At 37.2% G+C, this 17146-nt stretch overlaps 1 protein-coding gene across 4 annotated transcripts in view; it reads right to left on the bottom strand.

Annotated features, from left to right (window-relative positions):
- Positions 1-17146, bottom strand: part of EXOC6 (exocyst complex component 6) — a 207342-nt gene that overhangs the window by 35492 nt on the left and 154704 nt on the right. For all 4 annotated transcript variants that reach the window (XM_027839891.1, XM_027839886.1, XM_027839889.1 and 1 more), the window contains exon 20: positions 15039-15112. In XM_027839891.1, coding sequence (XP_027695692.1) covers positions 15039-15112 — 74 coding nt within the window. The remainder of the gene's footprint in view (positions 1-15038; positions 15113-17146) is intronic.

Here is a 17146-nt window from a genome sequence, read left to right as displayed (position 1 = left end):
CATGTCTCTCATATCTTCTATCTGTGCAACTGAGTTCCTGAGCCTTTATGGAAAATGTTATATTTATCTGCTATATTTTATCTTCTTTCTTTCAATTCACCATCCCAACCAATTAAGATAATTCTGAATGTCAAATCCGTAATATATTATCTATCCCACCCAACTCTGTATCATTTGTAAATTTGATAAGCATAGCTTTTATGACTTCACAAAAGTTATATTCCAATACTCCAGGGGATCTATGATCTACCTCATTCATATCAGGTACTCCCTCTAATGATGTACCTAGCAATCCATTTATTCCTATGCATCTTGTGTAATTCTTACAGATGTTCTCCATACAGAGAGTCAACTCAAAAGAAAAGATGCTTTCTTTTCATGCCCTTCCCACTGACTCTGCATGGATACCAATAGAGTACAAAAAGTCTGTCTATAAAAGTTATTACTCACTCTACTTTGTTAATCAGCAAAAATCAGCCCACTCCCACCCCACAACTGAGAACAAAAAAGAAAACTCCTCTTACAAATTATGTAGAATATCAAACTCTGCGTGTGTACTTTGTGAGCTGCTTCAGTGGTATAGATCCAAATTACACGTGAAATATCTGTTCAATAGCTCTAAAAAGTTGCCGTAACACTCCAGGAGGGTATAATCGATATGACAGACTATTACTTTAAGTATTTGTTAATATACAATTAATCTTTTGTGTTTAAGAATTTTTTTTGGTGTGGTGGAGTCTATTCTATATACTGTATATCTTTTCTAGAAGGGATCCTGTTCATCCCTTTTGGAGAAAACCTAGATGACAGTCACAGATAAGTACAGTTTTAGAAATTTTCCTCTGAATTCTATTCCATAGTGGAAGTATAACCAGCCACAGCGTGAGAAAAGCCTCATCCCTTCTCTTTGGGTCAGGTCCCCTCATGACTGAACCTGGTCTGTATTGAGACCACAGCAAGAACTTCGTGTGGAAGAGGAGACCCCTAGGGCCAAGGGTAACATGGTGACAAAAAATAGTATAGAAATCTACAGCAACAAAACAAAAATTGAAGTACAGTAATACTTCACTTTTTCAACACATCACATATATACACATATACATACCACACATGTACACAGATGTCTCATTCTGCACTCTGAATCTCTCATTTGTCTTTAAGGGGGTAGGTAGCATGTTTCACTATTAGTCCTCTGGAATCATTTTTAGTCATTATGCTGACCAGAATTGCTAAGGGTTTCAGAGTTGTTTGTCTTATAGTACTGCTGTCATTGTATAGAATTTACCTGGTTCTATTCATTTCACTCTGACTCAGTTCATAAAAGACTCCTCAGGTTTCTCTAAAACCACTGTCTACATCATTTCTTATAATACAGTAGCATTTCATCACATATTCTATAAATTGTTCAGCCATTCCTAATTGGCACCTACTCAGATTCTCACATTCCCAGTCTCAAAAAGTTAAAAGTATTTTTGTACATCCTTAGTTTTCCTTAGTACTAATCTCTCCCTGAATTCACTCTCCCCCATTTCTTCCTTCTCTCCATTCCCTATTTCTCTGTTGAGTGAAATATATTTCTGTACTCAACTGTGTGTGTATTCTTCCCTCTTTTGTCCAGTTCATATAAGAACGAGGTTCAAGTGTCAGTCTCTCCCCAACTCCTTCCTCTTTGTTGTATAGACTTCTACTTCCACACACTGACTGAGATCTTTCCCTAACCTCCCTTTCCCTTCTCCACCCCAATGTATTCCTCTTCCCCTCTCTTTTTTCACTCTTCTTTTAAGATAATCAAGAAATAAGACAAGACAGAACCACTCTTAGACCTTCTATCTAATTAGACTCCCTCTATGAGCCCTGATGATGACAGGATTCAGAAAGGATACTTGTATTATCTCCTCATATTAGAATATAAGCAGTTTATCCTTGTTCAGTTCATGATTGTTCTGGTTGTTCTTAACTCTTGTATTTGAACTTTAAAGTTCAAATTGTTCAAAAAGTTCAAAGGGGTGTCTCTGCAACTCTGGTCTTTTCGCCAGGAATACTTGCAAGTCCTCTATTTTATTAAAGATTCATTTTTCCCCCTGTAGGATTATATTCAGTTTTGGCAGGTAACTTATTCTTGGTTGTAAGCAAATGTCCTTTGCCTTCTGGAATATTATGCTCCAAACTCTCTGTTCTTTATAATGGCAGATAATAAATCATGTTTGATTCTGACTAGGGCTCCTCAGTATTTGAATTTTTTTTATTTCTGGATGCTTACAATATTTTTTCACAATATTCCTGTGAGTTTTCACTTTGGGGTTTCTTTCAGGAAGTACCCAATGGGCTCTTTCTACTTCTACTTTGCCCTCTGGTTCTAAGAGTTCTGGGCAATTTTCTTTTAAGATTTCTGGAAATACGATGTCTACAATTTTTTTTTCTCTCATGGCTTTCAGGTAATCCAATGACTCTTCTTCTTCTTCTTTTTTTTTTTTTTTTGGCTAGACAATGGGGTTCAAAGATTTGCCCAGGGTCACAAAGCTAATAAGTGTCAAGTGTCTGAGGTCGGATTTGAACTCAGGTTGTCCTGGCTCCAGGGCTGGTGCTCTATCCATGCACCACCTACCTGCCCCTAATCCAATGATTCTTAAATTTTTTCTCTTTGATCTGTTTTCTGAAGCTTCTTACATTTTCTTCTTTTTAGTCTCTTGACTTTGTTTTAATATTTCTTCTTGCCTCAGGAAGCAACTGGCTTCTATTTGGTCAATTCTAATTTTCAGGGAGCGTTCTTGGTCAAGGTTTTGTACCTCTTGTGTCAAGCTGTTAATTCCCTTTCAAATTAGTTCTTATTTCTTTTCTAGCTTTTTCCTCTGGTACACATGTCTCATTTATAAAAATATATTTTTTAACTTTTTAAAAATTCTTGCTTCACATAAAAAAGCAGCGTAATTTTGAAAACAATGTCTAGTGTTTATTGTGTAGTTTAAAAAAATAAACAGTGTGAAATGGAAATTCATGTTTTTATATTGAATCTTCTTTTTATGTTCTGCCATATACATGGAAATGTTCTTTTTTGGGGGTTTTTTAAAGTTCAAAATGAATATTTTTAAAAAATTTAAATTCTTGCTTCAACTCTTGAAATTATGTCCAAGCTGTGTTTTGCTTTGAGACTTTGTAGATGTTTGAGTCAATATGTTCTTCTGTGTTTGTGTCTTGAGTGTTCCTGTTACCATACTATCTTTTTTTGGTGGGAATCTTTTTTGTTTGCTCATTTTTTCAGTCTGTTTTCTGACTTTGGACTTAATATCAGGACTAGGCTCTGTGCAGTTCCGAAGGAAAGGTCTGGCCTGGTTCTTTTACTGCTTTCTTGAGGGCACAGTATTATTGTGTTATTCCAAGCTCTCAAGGATAGCTTGCTGGTGACCTGAAAGCTTTCAGTGCTCCCAAAGTGGGCTCAGCTCCACAAGTTCCTGAGTGAGGGTCTGAGGGTCTGAGGAACCAAAGACTGCTATGGGATTCAGTTTCTATCAGCCAGCCAGCTGGAAAGCTCTGCCGGTTCAGAGGGACAGAATTGCAGACTTCCCTTTAGACTGAGACTCATGCTTTATTCTGCAGAGTTGAGATCAAGCAAGAAGTTGGAACTGAGACCCTATTCTATACCTGGGGGTCCAAGCCACAGTACTGCTGCTTGCTTCTGAACTTCTTCCTTGCTCAGCACACAGGTTAGGATCCTCAACCACTCCTCACCTCAGAATGCCACCCTGGGCACAGATCCCTTCCTGTCTGTCTCAGATTTGTGACCGAGGAACTGGGTGGTGGGTGATAAAGCTGCCAGTTGGTACCTGTTTCTATACTCTGCACAATGGGATGTTATTCTGGTAAAGGTTTAGAGCCTCATCTTCCCCTTGCGCACAGTCCCTGGGTACTAGAATGCTACTGGCTAGATAGATGTTGGACACTGAGGACAGGCTCTCTCTCTCTCTCTCTCTCACACACACAAACACACTTTCCCTAAGATTTCCCAATCAGGAGTTGGTCTGGTATATTTTCTAAAACTTTTTGGAGGACTTGGAGGGGTTAGTTCACTGCACTTCTCCCTACTACTCTACCATCTTGACTCTGCCTCCCTCCTCATTCTTACTTTGTAATGAGCCTATGTATTTTTTCTGATCACACATTTGTGTGTTTGGGTTTTTTTTTGGTGAGGCAATTGGGGTTAAGTGACTTGCCCAGAGTCACACTGAGGTCACATTTGAACTCAGGTCCTCCTGACTCCAGGGCCAGTGCTCTACCCACTGCACCACCGAGCTGCCCCTTGAAGACATTTCTTTTGTTTGAAGACATCTTTTATACTATTTCTCCTTCACAATCCCTTCTTTATGTAACATAAGTAGCCTACTCACATCCACCATGAACTTCCCCATTATACTTGGGTGATTTTCAATTGTAATTCTTTGAAGACTGTAGTATTTCATGACTCGCAGCTAAACAACATCACTGGAAAAATATTTGTGTTAAAAACTGTCCTTTTTTCACAGAAAAGTTTGGAACCACTAAAAAAAACGTGATTTCCCAAAGGCAATCCAAACTACTCTCCCACTTCCATACAATTTTGTACACCACTCACTGTCTCTTTGCAGAGTCTATTCAAGATGCATGTACTGACAGACAAACTCTAAGTGTCCAATCTGCACAGTGGGGCAGCTAGATGGTGCAGTGGATAGATCCCCAGCCCTGGAGTCAGAGGCCTCAGACACTTACTAGCTGTATGACCCTGGGCAAATCACTTAACATTGATGATGATGATAATGATGATGATGAAGAAAGAGGAGGAGGAGGAGGAGGAGGAGGAGAAGGAGAAGAAGAAGAAGAAGAAGAAGAAGAAGAAGAAGAAGAAGAAGAAGAAGAAGAAGAAGAAGAAGAAGAAGAAGAAGAAGCTGCATTCTTTATTATCTGCTGGAATTGAGGATGGTTATCATGAAGGTTATTCATTTTTACATTGCTGCTGTTATACAAATTCTCCTGGTTCTGCTCACTTCACTCTGCATCAGTTCATACAAGTCTTTCCACCTTTCTCTCAAACTACCCTCTTCATCATTACTTAAAGCATAAGAGTATTCTATCATATTCATGTATTCTACAATCAATGGGCACAACAAACTTAGTTTCCAGTTCTTTGCCATCAAAAAAGAGATCCTATAAGAGTGTGTGTGTGTGTGTGTGTGTGTCCCCTTTTCCTCTTTGATCTCTTTGGGGAACACAATGTCAGTGGGAAGAGCTCATAGAGTTTGCAAATAGAAAGGCACACACATAAGCAATACTGGTGGCTAACACACATAAATGCAAAAAATTCAAATCACACTCCTGATGCTGCAGGGTTGCAAGGCTGCTGATGTCCTTGCACTGTTCCTACTGAATTTGGTGTCTCACTCTATGCTAGATGCTGCTTGGTTATGATCACCACTACCTTCAGCTTCTGGTTCTACTGAAATCCTGACTTAGGTTATTATTAAATTCTTCTGTTACCATTTAGCCTCACAGCTGGACTCTGTAGCAGGCTTGGCTCTTTTTATTTTAAATTCACAGTCCCTTCTATTTGCTTACATCAGAGAGTGAATGTAGAATAGAAAATGGAATACTTGAAATAGCCCATAATCAGGGGCAGGGAACCTGCGGCCTCTCGAGGCCACATGTGGCCCTCTAGGTCCTAAAGTGCAGCCCCTTGACTGAATCTGAACTTCACAGAACAAATCCCCTTAGTAAAAGGCTTTATTCTGTAAAGCTTGGATTTAGTCAAAAGGCTGTACCCGAGGATGTAGAAGACCACATGTGGCCTTGAGGCTCCAGGTTCCCCACCCCTGGCCCAGACACTTCTGCTTCAAGATGTCATGGGTAGCAACGAAAGGGCAGAGATAGGAGAGGGAAGAAGAGAGATAACTCTCACTCGCTGTACTCTCTAAGAGATGAAAAGAAAAAGCTATATTCTTCCTCCATAGCTGACTCTCTTCTCAACTGCTACTGCTGACTCTCCTTTTAGTTGACTGGTTTTCCTTTTTATATAGGTCCAAGAAACACAGCAGATCCTTTCAGCCAACGACTAGACAATTCCCATGTAGTATCAACTGTTATCAGTCAACGAGCAAGGCCCCACAATCTTTTCAAATTGATTAAAGAACTTCACACCCCCAAAGTTGTAAAGAAGTTTGGTTCACTGGTCAAGGCCCTTTCTCAGGTTAAGGAACAAATTCAGATCATTTTCTGATTAGACAGAAACTCATTATCTCCTTTACAGAATTTTATATTCTCAACCAATTTTACCCTTCTCTGCCATATCTGTCAGCTTGCCAAGGAGGTAAAGTTTTTGTTAACATTTTCTAGACTCTTTTGATCTCCTCATTATGACAACTGATTTACATTAACAAAATTTATTTTGGAATGGGTATAATTAACAGTGATTTCTGTTTCTCCAGTTTGTCCTCATGTTAACTGGATAATATATCTTGTTCTCATTTTTATTCTTCATGTTTTGTATTAATTTTAATCTTTGCTCTAAGAAGTCAGTGGCCTGAGTGTATATAGACAGTTGATCTGGAAACAATTTCCTATATCAGCAATGAGTTGTTTCTTACCTGTTAAATTATCAAATATTTTTTATCAAGCGGCACCTGCTATGTCCAGTGCCTCCTAATTATTTTCTCAAAGTATTTATATGTACATGCATGCATGTATACATCCATACATATGCATATATGTGTGATGAAAGTTACTGATAAAATACATGGACCAGAATATCGCCAAAAATAGAGCCTTCTAGAATGCTGCTAAAAACTCTCTATGGATTGACATCAGCCCATTAATCAAACAGTATATAGGAATGTTATAGCTAGAGGAACCTTACATAATGTAATTACATCATATAATTTGAACTTCTTATTTTACAGATGAATATCTAGGCAAGGCTGATTAGCTAACTACAATTCTACCTCACAGTATCAACATTGTCCTCTAACAGTAGATGTCCCTCAGGGTTTGCTCCTGGGGCCCCTTCTCTTCTCCCTCTATATTACTTCATCTGGTGATTTCATTAGCTCCCATGGATTTACTTACCATCTCTATGCTGATGATTCTCAAATCTATCCATCCTGCCCCAAACTCCAATTGTCTTTCAAATACCTTTTACTGGATGTCCAATAGACACCCTAAACTTGCTATGTCCAAAACAGAAATCATTGTTTTTCCTCCTAATACCCCCTGCCCACCTCCTACCTTCCCTTTTACCATCCTCCAAATTCCTCCAAGATCTCAACCTAGGAATCATCCTGGACTCCTCTCTCTCATGACCTATACCCAACCAGTTGCCAAAGTCTGTCAATTTCACCTTTGCAACATCTCTCAAATACACCCCCTTCCCTCCTCTGACACTGCCACCACTCTAGTACAGGCCCTTATCACATCTCACCTGGATTACAACAATCACCTGCTGATGGGTTTGCCTGCCTCAAGTCTCTCCCTGCTCCAATCCATCCTCCATCTAGCTACTAAAGTAATTTTCCTAAAGTATAGGTCTATGTTACTTCTCCCACTCAATAAACTCCCGATTGCCTCCAGGATCAAATACAAAATGTTCTGTTTGGTATTCAAAGTCCTTCATAACCTAGCCCCCTCCTACCTTTCTAGTCTTCTTACACCTTACTCCCCAACATCTATTCTTTGATCCAGTGACATTGGTCTCCTGGCTATTTCATAAACAAAGTACTCCATATCTTAGGGTCATGCATTTTTTCAGGCTGTCCTCCACGCCCTCAACTCTGATTACCGAGCTCTCTGGCTTCCTTTAGGTCCCAACTAGAATCCCACCTTTACAAGAAGCCTTCCCCAACCCCTTTTAATTCTAGTGCCTTCCTTCTTTTAATTATTTCCTAATTGTGCTATATATAAATTACTTGTATATACTTGTTTTCATACTGTCTCCACCATTAGACTATGAGCTCCTTGTGGGGCAGGGACTGCCTTTTGCCTCTTTTTGTACCTTCAGTGCTTAGCACAGTGCCTGACACATACTAGTACTTAATAAATATTTATTGATTGATTGATTTTGCCCACAGGAAACTACTAGATGCCAACATGGGAGACATTTTAGGATTAGCTGTCTATGCACAGTCAGAACACTAGCTGATTAGAGTAAAGGTCAATATTAATACCAAATTAAAAGAAAGGAAAAGCATCATGTGTAATTCAACAGTTCCAACATGACTTATTTGAATAAACTATAGATTCTGACACATGGAAAATGAATAAAAGTGAAGACTCTGACTCTGAACATTACACTTAGAGAAGTTTAAGTTATTTCAAACCCTGGTAACATAAGGCCAAAATGGATTTCAGAAAAACCTGGAAAGACTTACATGAACTGATGCAGAGTGAAGTGAGCAGAACCAGGAGAACATTGTACACAGTAATAGCAATACTGCATGATGATCAACTGTGAATGTCTTAGTTATTCTCAGCAACATAATGATCCAAGACAATTCCAAAGGACTCATAATGAAAAATGCTATCCACCTCCAGAGAAAGAACTGATGTAGTCTGAATGCAGATTGAAGCATACTATTTTCACTTTCTGTAACTTTTTGGTATTTTTTTTCCCTTTGGGTCTGTGTCTTCTTTCATAACATGACTAATACGGTAATGTGTCTTGCATGATTGAACATGTATAACCTATAACAAATTGTTTACTATCTCAGGGAGGGGAGTTGTGAGGGAGAGAGAGAGAAAATTTGGAGCTTAAAATTTTAAAAACTGTTAAAATTGTCTTTATGTGTAACTGGGGAAAAAATTAAATAGTACTTTAAAATAAACCAGTAAGACCAAAAGATTCCAGAAATTATCCAGGACACACTTTATCTCCTTGACAAATGGAAAGACACGAAGGCGAAGGCAAAGGCAATGCTGGTTTTTTATATAAGCTCATTTTTTAAATAATGTAAAGATATATGATGGGGTGTTACAAATTATATTGCCTCACAAAACACAAAAAAAGCAATGGAGAGGAAAATGAACTTGCATAAAGCTTGATGTGCGACAAATAAAACAGGCAAATTAATTAAAATATTTTTATATGAAACTCTTACTTCTCCTACCTGTCTGATAGCTCCTCCTCATTCTCCATTACAGGATCGCCATCCACGTCCTACTCCTTATTTGCGGATGAAGCTCTGTCCTGTGCTCATCTCTCTTGTTCACTATATAATCTCATTAATCATATGTAGATGACTCCAAATCTACACATCTCCAACCCTCATCTTTCTCCAGAATTCCAGTCTTTCATCATCAAAAGTCTGCTACATAATCTCCACCTGGCTATCACAGGCATTACAAACTCAATTTGTTCCCAAACTGAACTTATTATCTTTTCCTCTACACTCAATCCCTTCTCTTTTCTATCTCTATTGAGGCCACCACCATCCTTTCAGTTACTAAGGTTCACAATGTCAGATTCACTCTAAACTCTTTACTCTCTCTTACTTCCCATATCTAATCAACTGCCAACAGATTCCTCCTCCACAATACTTCTGATAGCTGTGCTCTTTTCTCCATTTACACGGCGATACCCCAGTTTAGGCCCCCATTACCTCTTGCTTGGATTACTGCAACAGCCTCCTAATTGGTATTCTTGACAGCATTCTCTCCCCTCTACAATTTGTCTTTCACACAGCTGCCAAACTGCGATTGCTAGAGCGTAGTTCTGACCATGCCACTCTCCTCGTGAAACTCCAGTGGTCCCCTACTGCTTCCAGAATAAAATACACATTCTTCTGGCATTTAAAGCTCTTCCCCGCCTGGCTCCAATCTATCCTTCCAGACAGATTTCACCTAAGTCCCCCTCATGGATTCTACATTCCATCTAAATTGGTCTACTTGCTGCTACCCATATATAACATTCCGTCTCCTTCCTTCCTACCTTTGTATAGACTCTCTTCTATGCCTGGAATGTTTTTTCTTCTCACCTTTGCCTCTGGAATCTCTTCAAGGCTCTGCTCAAGAGCCACTTCTAGTAAGAGGACAATTAGTGCTCCTCTCATAAATTACCTTATATTTATTTTGTATTTACTTATCCATGAAATAGTGTTTCCCTCAAGTAGAATGCAAACTCTTTGAAGGCAGGGACTCTCCTTTATGTCTCTGTATTCTTGGTGCCTGAACCATGGTAAACACTTAATAAATGGTTATTGAATTGAATTGCATATAGTTTCACAAAACAAATCTAATTTTCAAGTAACAAGACTTTCATATAGATGATAATACAGTAGACCTACAATCTCCATCTGATACCTATATGACAGAAGGACATATATAGAAAATGTACCTGGGAAAGCCTTGGTTGGTCTCAGTTTGAGAGGCTAAATATGAGTAAGTATAAATAAGCAGAACCGAGCTCTGATCAAATAAGTGTCTTAAATTTTTACTGGAAGGAAAGGAGTTTTTTTTAAAAAAGTAAGCAATTTGATAAAAAAAAACAATCTACACAAAAATACAAATTATGTTCAAAATAACATACATTTAAACTTCCTTAAAAGAAATATACTTAAATAATCCACTTTCATCATTGCTTGCTATTCCTCCACATTGTCCTGTTAGGACAGTGGGCCATAAAATGTTGAGATAACTGGCTTCCATTAGCAAGCACGTGATTGGCAGGATGATAAAGTCTTTTCATTCACAGGTCAGCTTTTTTTTTTTTAAAGAGCAGTCCTGCTGATCCATCTTTTAGCTACAGGCTCTCATTGAGTCCCAATTCTCTTGCCTTTAAGCTTTGATATGGTTCTAACTTTTCTCTTGTATCAGCTCCTACTTGTCATCAACTCCTCTATTCAGAACAGCAAATATCAGAAGTTTGACCTCAGGGCAAAGTCCGGGTGGGCAGGTAAAACTTGACCACTGGACTTACTTCCTTATCTTTCATACCCCACAATTCATGAAACAGTATCAAATTCAAACTAAAAAACAGAAGCATGACCTCCTTCCCATAAGAACCATGAGAAGAGCCTCTTTTGCTCTCCTAAGTATACTTGAAAAGAACTGTCAGCTATCCTATTAACACAGAAATGTATCACAGATTAGAAAGTGGAGGGCAGGGGGAGGACACAAAAATCCAACTAAAAGGTAAATACAGGTGTTAGAACACTCTTTAGTGCTGGTGGTTTACAACTTCAACTGAAGGCATTAAAAGAATAAATTATGCACTGTTTGTATAAAGATAAGGGGCCTACATTATCACTATAAAATCTCAATTTCTTATTTAATACAACAGCGCTCATAATAAATAAGGCAAGGAATATCGGTATAAGTGAAACTGTTATCGTCTATAAGGATATTTAAGTCCTCCATATAATTCAATTTTTACCACTTTAAACATTTAACATCTCACCATTTAATTTTTCATAAGTATATTTTACAATAAAAACAAGTAAAGGTAAAATACTTTTTCAACATTTTTTTTCTTTTGGTGACAGTTTAGATCTAGGATTCTATTTTTTTTTAAAAAAAGAGTTAGGCCACAGTAGTCCAATTGCTAAAAACAAAAAGTTGCCTGTTCTCATTTTCTAATACAAATAATGAGGGACTACAATTAAATTTCATCATTAACTATTAGAAGAAATGATCTTAAGCCCCTGTCAAAACTAGAAAAATGAAAATGCAGTTATTCTGTAACTAGAGAAATGAAAATGCAGTTATTCCATACCATTAATTTCTATTGCATATTTCTCATATCTGATCATGTTTCACACTTTAATAGCTATTTCTATGCAAACCACATGTAAAAATTATACATATAAAATAACTTGTGACCTTTCCATTTGCCATGAATATATTTAATATTTTGTGAATTAATCACTTACCTGGACAATTAAAATCAAGAAAGGTAATAGTCAAAAACACTATTCACTAAAGATTTATTAAAATATTAGAGATGTGAAAAAGTGTTTGATCTTTGGTCCCAAGTGGCTAAATATACATACCTGAACAGATGATGAAGCCAAAATGACACAAAGTTAATAACGATAACATGATAATATGAGTGTGAGCTATCATAATAGATTACATGTTGTCTAATGATAGAAAGTACAACTTGTTTTAGGAAGAAAAAGAAGGACTTGGATTTTAGTATTGAGTGAGATAATCACTAAATAATTCAAATTTAAAATACAGGTGTTAGAACTTCTTTATTTTTAAGCAACATTTATTAAGTGTTTATTAGCTACATCCATAATCCTCTTTTCTGACCCCTTATGAAAATTCTATACTATGCTATTTATATAGTATATGGTTGACACAATAAAAACACAACTGAGGAAATGTTTCATAGTCAATTTCAAATTTCCAGCATGCAGATTATTTGTGCACACTGGAAGCCATTCATAATTACTTTGCATATTTCTGTTGGGTTGTAATGTAGTCTCATTCCTTGAAACAAGGAAATATAGGGAGGAGAGTTGGACTGTGGCTTCAATCCAGTTAGGAAAGCTGAGGGAGAACGTACTCCATAAGTGGTATTCCCTTTTTTTTAAATTTATTTTTGATTTTCTTCAATTAACAAGTAATAATTTTATCTCCATTCTATTTCCTCCTCCTCTTTCCCTACCCCACTGAACAAAAAGAAAAGTAAGAAAATCTTCCTAACAAATTTGAAGTCAAGCAAAGCAAATTCCCTCTGGCCAGGTCCAAAAAGTATATGTCTCATTCTACATCTTGAATCCATCGTTTGTCTGTTAATTAAGATTTATGTAGCATGCTTCATCTCTGGTCCTCTGGAATTGTGGTTTATCATTACATCGATCAGAGTCCTCAAGTCTGCATAGCCGTTTTTCTTTATAATGCTGTTGTTATTTTCTGGTTGTTACTTGTTATTTCCTGGTTTTGCTCACTTAATGCTGCATCAGTTCATACAAAATTTCTCAGTTCTCACTAAAACTGTCCATTTCATAATATTTTATGGTGCAATAAAATAATATTTCCTTATTCATATGCCATAATTTGTTTAGCCATTCTCCAAAAGAAAGGTATTCTTCTTAGTTTCTAGTGTTTTGCTACTATAAAAGAGCTCTAAATATTTTTGTACATCTTCTTTCTTTGAACTCTTTAGGTTTAAGCTTAATAGTGGAATTACTAGGCCAAAGGGTATGCAGAGTTTAGTGACTTTTGGGGGCATAATTCCAAATTGCTTTCCAGGATGGCTGAACCAATTCACAGCTCCATGAACAGTGTGACATTGTGCCTATTTTCCCACAGCCCCTCTAACAACTGTCGGTTTCCTTTTTATCACCTTTATAATGGGTGTCAGGTCATTTTAATTTAAATTTCTCTATTAGTGGGGTTTTTTTTCATATGGTAATGGTATTTCCTTCAGTCCAGGATGAGATCCTATTCTCCACTTAGGAAAACTTGCTATGAGGAACACTCTTCTGACCTGCTGGAATGGGGTTACATCTTCACTCTCTCCACTGTTTCTTTGACTTGCGTTAGGTGACCAAATAAGCAAAGCAGATTATCCATGGATTTTCACTATAGGCTAGTATGCCAGGTCATTGTCATTGGTAATTGAGTAGACCAGTGTATCATCCTCAAATAGAAACAAGGACCACTAAACTGTACATAAGGAAGCCTGTGGCTACATACTGAATTAGGAAACCATATATTAACATTATCTATGTTTTATTGTATTTTTATTCATTTTGTCTCAATTACATGTTAATCTGGTTTTGGATTGCATTTTGGAGTGTGGAGGGTCACATGTGGCCCCAGGGTATCTGTTTGACATATATAAAGCTGACGATATATAGAAATAAACTTTATGTATTTTATTTTACTCAACTGGATGTGTGATCTCATCAATCTGAAAGTTTCTGCCACTGATCAAAGATCACAACTCATCCATGCCTGCCCTTCTTGTGCCACTATTATCCATGTACTCCTATAAATTCATCAAAGAAGGTCCACCCAGCATCTTGGTGGTCTTTTTCGCTTTCTCCCAGCATTGAAAGGGTACTAATGAAGCCGTTTGGTTGCTCACCTGTCATACAATGCTCTCACCAGCCCATTTTTTCTTCCTATTATAATTTCCTTCATGATATCTTGTATTTTTACAATTCTTCAAATTTCCCCAGTGGTTATGTTGAAGCCTCCTCACACCTACCATGCAATCTCTCCATTGTCTGCTGTGTGATAATTATTTTTTGTTCTTTGGATACTATTATATATCTCACTGACCTACAACACCAATAAAATGTTAGTATTAAAAAAGATGGACTTTTATTTCCATGAGAATATTGGGATAATTAAAGAGTCTTCTGAAAGCAATCTAGCCTACTTTCCTTTTCATGTTCAGCTCAAGGCCCAAGTCACTGTCCATCTATGCCATCTGACCCAGATATACATACTAATGGACAAACTCTATAAGTTGTCCAACCAAATGCATGTCATAATCTGAACAATAAATATTCACCCATTTGGACTTTCCAGTTTGGATGGTCAAGTCCACCCCTTCTGAGTAACAGACCTCCTCCAGGAAGTTCCTCGAAGTTTCAAATCAACCAGCACAACTTATTGCTTCTTCTATATTCCTCCACCCATGGAGGCTGCTCAATGATGATCGTGTAGTAGGATTTAATACTACTTATACTAAAATCTTAATGGTTTGGAGGTCGATCCTAAATCAATTATTCTTGCCCTCCTTAAAACTTGTTTACTTTCATGTTAACTTAAGCATCTAACCTTCTTAAACTAGGTGTAGCACTGATTTTCTCTACTAGTAAGCTGTCAAACTACTGTTCATATTTTTGTAAGTGTTAAAACATCCACTGATGAAAACCCATCATGATGGGATATTAACAGGATGGAGGCACAGAGAAAGTGACATCCACTATTTAAATCAGTAACAAAGTTTCTAAGAAAACACATTTCTTTTCAAATGTATAATGTGCACATAGTAAATGTACACTGTAGACCATTAAAAAGTGAAAAAAGGGGGAAGAAAGGAAAGGTATATTATTGCATCTTACTTGTCTGAGGTCAATGAACGCTAACTGCAGGGTATCCCCTTGGAATCCTGGCACAGGCTCAGAGCTAGCAAACACTGGAGAAAAAAAAGAACAACATTAACAATATGACTAAAGTATTTGAAGATTTAACAGCTGAATTAATTTCTACTCATCATAAACACTGCTATAATGTATTCTAATTTTTATGCTTAACAATTTCATATGAAGGTTAACAATTTCTAACCAATAATTTCCACCTTTTAGAATATTTTCCACACCCATTACCACAAACATTCTAACAACTTTGAACTTCAGATCTGCTATAATCCTTTTTACAATATATTTAGAAGAGTTATATGACAAAGTACAAAGAAATAATAACTTCAATCAAATTCAGTTTTTTCTGAATTTTGGCCCCAGGTAAATGATTATAGAAGCATTTTTAAATGGTACCAATTCCATGGCTGTCAACATTTTTTTAAAAAATCTGCTTTTATTACAGCATCTGTGCTATAAAAAAAAAAATCCCACCTTTAGTCAAATAGCAATAAAAGACAGACACAAGGGTACAGAGTAACCTTTATATGCAGACAACAGGTGGAATGTTTTAAGCAGCAAAATCAGAACTAAGTAGGAATGTCTGCTCATGTCTTTTAATAAATTTTCTCATAAAAGCATGCTGGCTCTACTTTAGAGATTAAAGATTTCAAAGCAGGTAACAAACTTGTTTCCAAAAATATCTTTAAAGAATCGATTACTACAGCACTAAAAGTTTTAACACTGAGATTTTACTAACTGCTGCTTTATTTAATTTTATTCAAATTTTAGTTGGTTTAAAAAAAAACAAAGGCCTCAAATTTTACAAAAATAAGAATATACTCATAAACAACCTGGGAGTTGTTATTGGATCTAATATTGTCCACCTAGGTCTGTAACCAATCTCTGACTCTGCTATTAAGGAATTTTTAAGAATAGGAGGCAGCACAGTTTAAGGAAGTTTTTGTGAGATATCAACTTCAAAAGCTAAAGATGTGCTCTGGACAACCTAGTTTAGCTTACAATTCATTAGTGATTTGTCTTCTATGAAATTACTTGAATCTTTTTTGAGAATATTTATATTTTCAACCAGTTTCATCTCTTGGGATTGTGTTCTTAGGGAGTGGTGTTGGCCTGGAGCATTTCCCTAGAGCTCAACATGTGTTCCAACCCGTCCAGTGATTTGACTCCCTGTTAAAGGCCATGTGCAACCAGTGTCTCCTGGTGGGTCCCTTGGTCTCTGTGACTGATAGTTTGTGTCAAAGATTATTAGTGACTGAGGCAGGAAGAGCTGCTGGCTATAAGGAATATAGAAAAGTTCTACCCATCTCTATTTGGAGAATGTGGTTTGGGACCCTGCCAGCTCTCCCTTGCACTACCAGGAAGGGGCAGAGGGCATTTCTCTCCCCTCTCCCCCAGCAGCAAAGGAAGAGAAACATACAGTAGTAAAAACATGTGCTTGCCTAAATGAGCCAGAAACTGGGCCTCAAGACTCTGGGGCTGCCTCTTATGCTTTGTGTTTCCTTTTCCAAGCACAAGTCTTTCACTGGCAACCACTGATACTGAAAGATGGCTCCTTCTAGCCTTCACAGCTATCTCATGAATTTGAGAGATCCTCCCTTCTGAGTGGGTGCCAGCTGACCAGGAAGAGGTGTTTCCTATAACTATATCATTTTTCAAGAGGAGAAAATGACCAACAACAGGTTCATTCTGAACCTAAAGGGAATAAAGAGCCATGCCTAAGTGGCCAGAAGGTCTAGACTTTGTGAGTTGCTGCAATAGTACAGATACAAATTAGATGTAAAATATCTGCTCAGCAGCTCTAAAAAGTTACAGGATATAACTGACATGACAGATAATTATTTCAAATGATAATTATGACAGATTATTACTTTAAGTATTTGTTAAGAACTTTTGGGGGGGTAGAGAAAAAATTTGGTATCCTATAACTGATATCTATTTTATATGCACTAAATATCTTTTCTAGAAGGGACCCTGTTTGAAAAAACCTAGACATGAGCTATATATAAGCATAGTTTCAGAGATTTCCGCTCCCCTACCCCGCCTGAGTTCCATTCCATAGTAGAGTTATA

The sequence above is a fragment of the Vombatus ursinus genome, unplaced genomic scaffold (genome assembly GCF_900497805.2).
Source record: "Vombatus ursinus unplaced genomic scaffold, bare-nosed wombat genome assembly UNPS02014833.1, whole genome shotgun sequence".
NCBI lineage: Eukaryota > Metazoa > Chordata > Mammalia > Diprotodontia > Vombatidae > Vombatus > Vombatus ursinus.
Note: the sequence above shows the minus strand (reverse complement) of the source record. Positions and strands in the feature narration are given on the sequence as shown.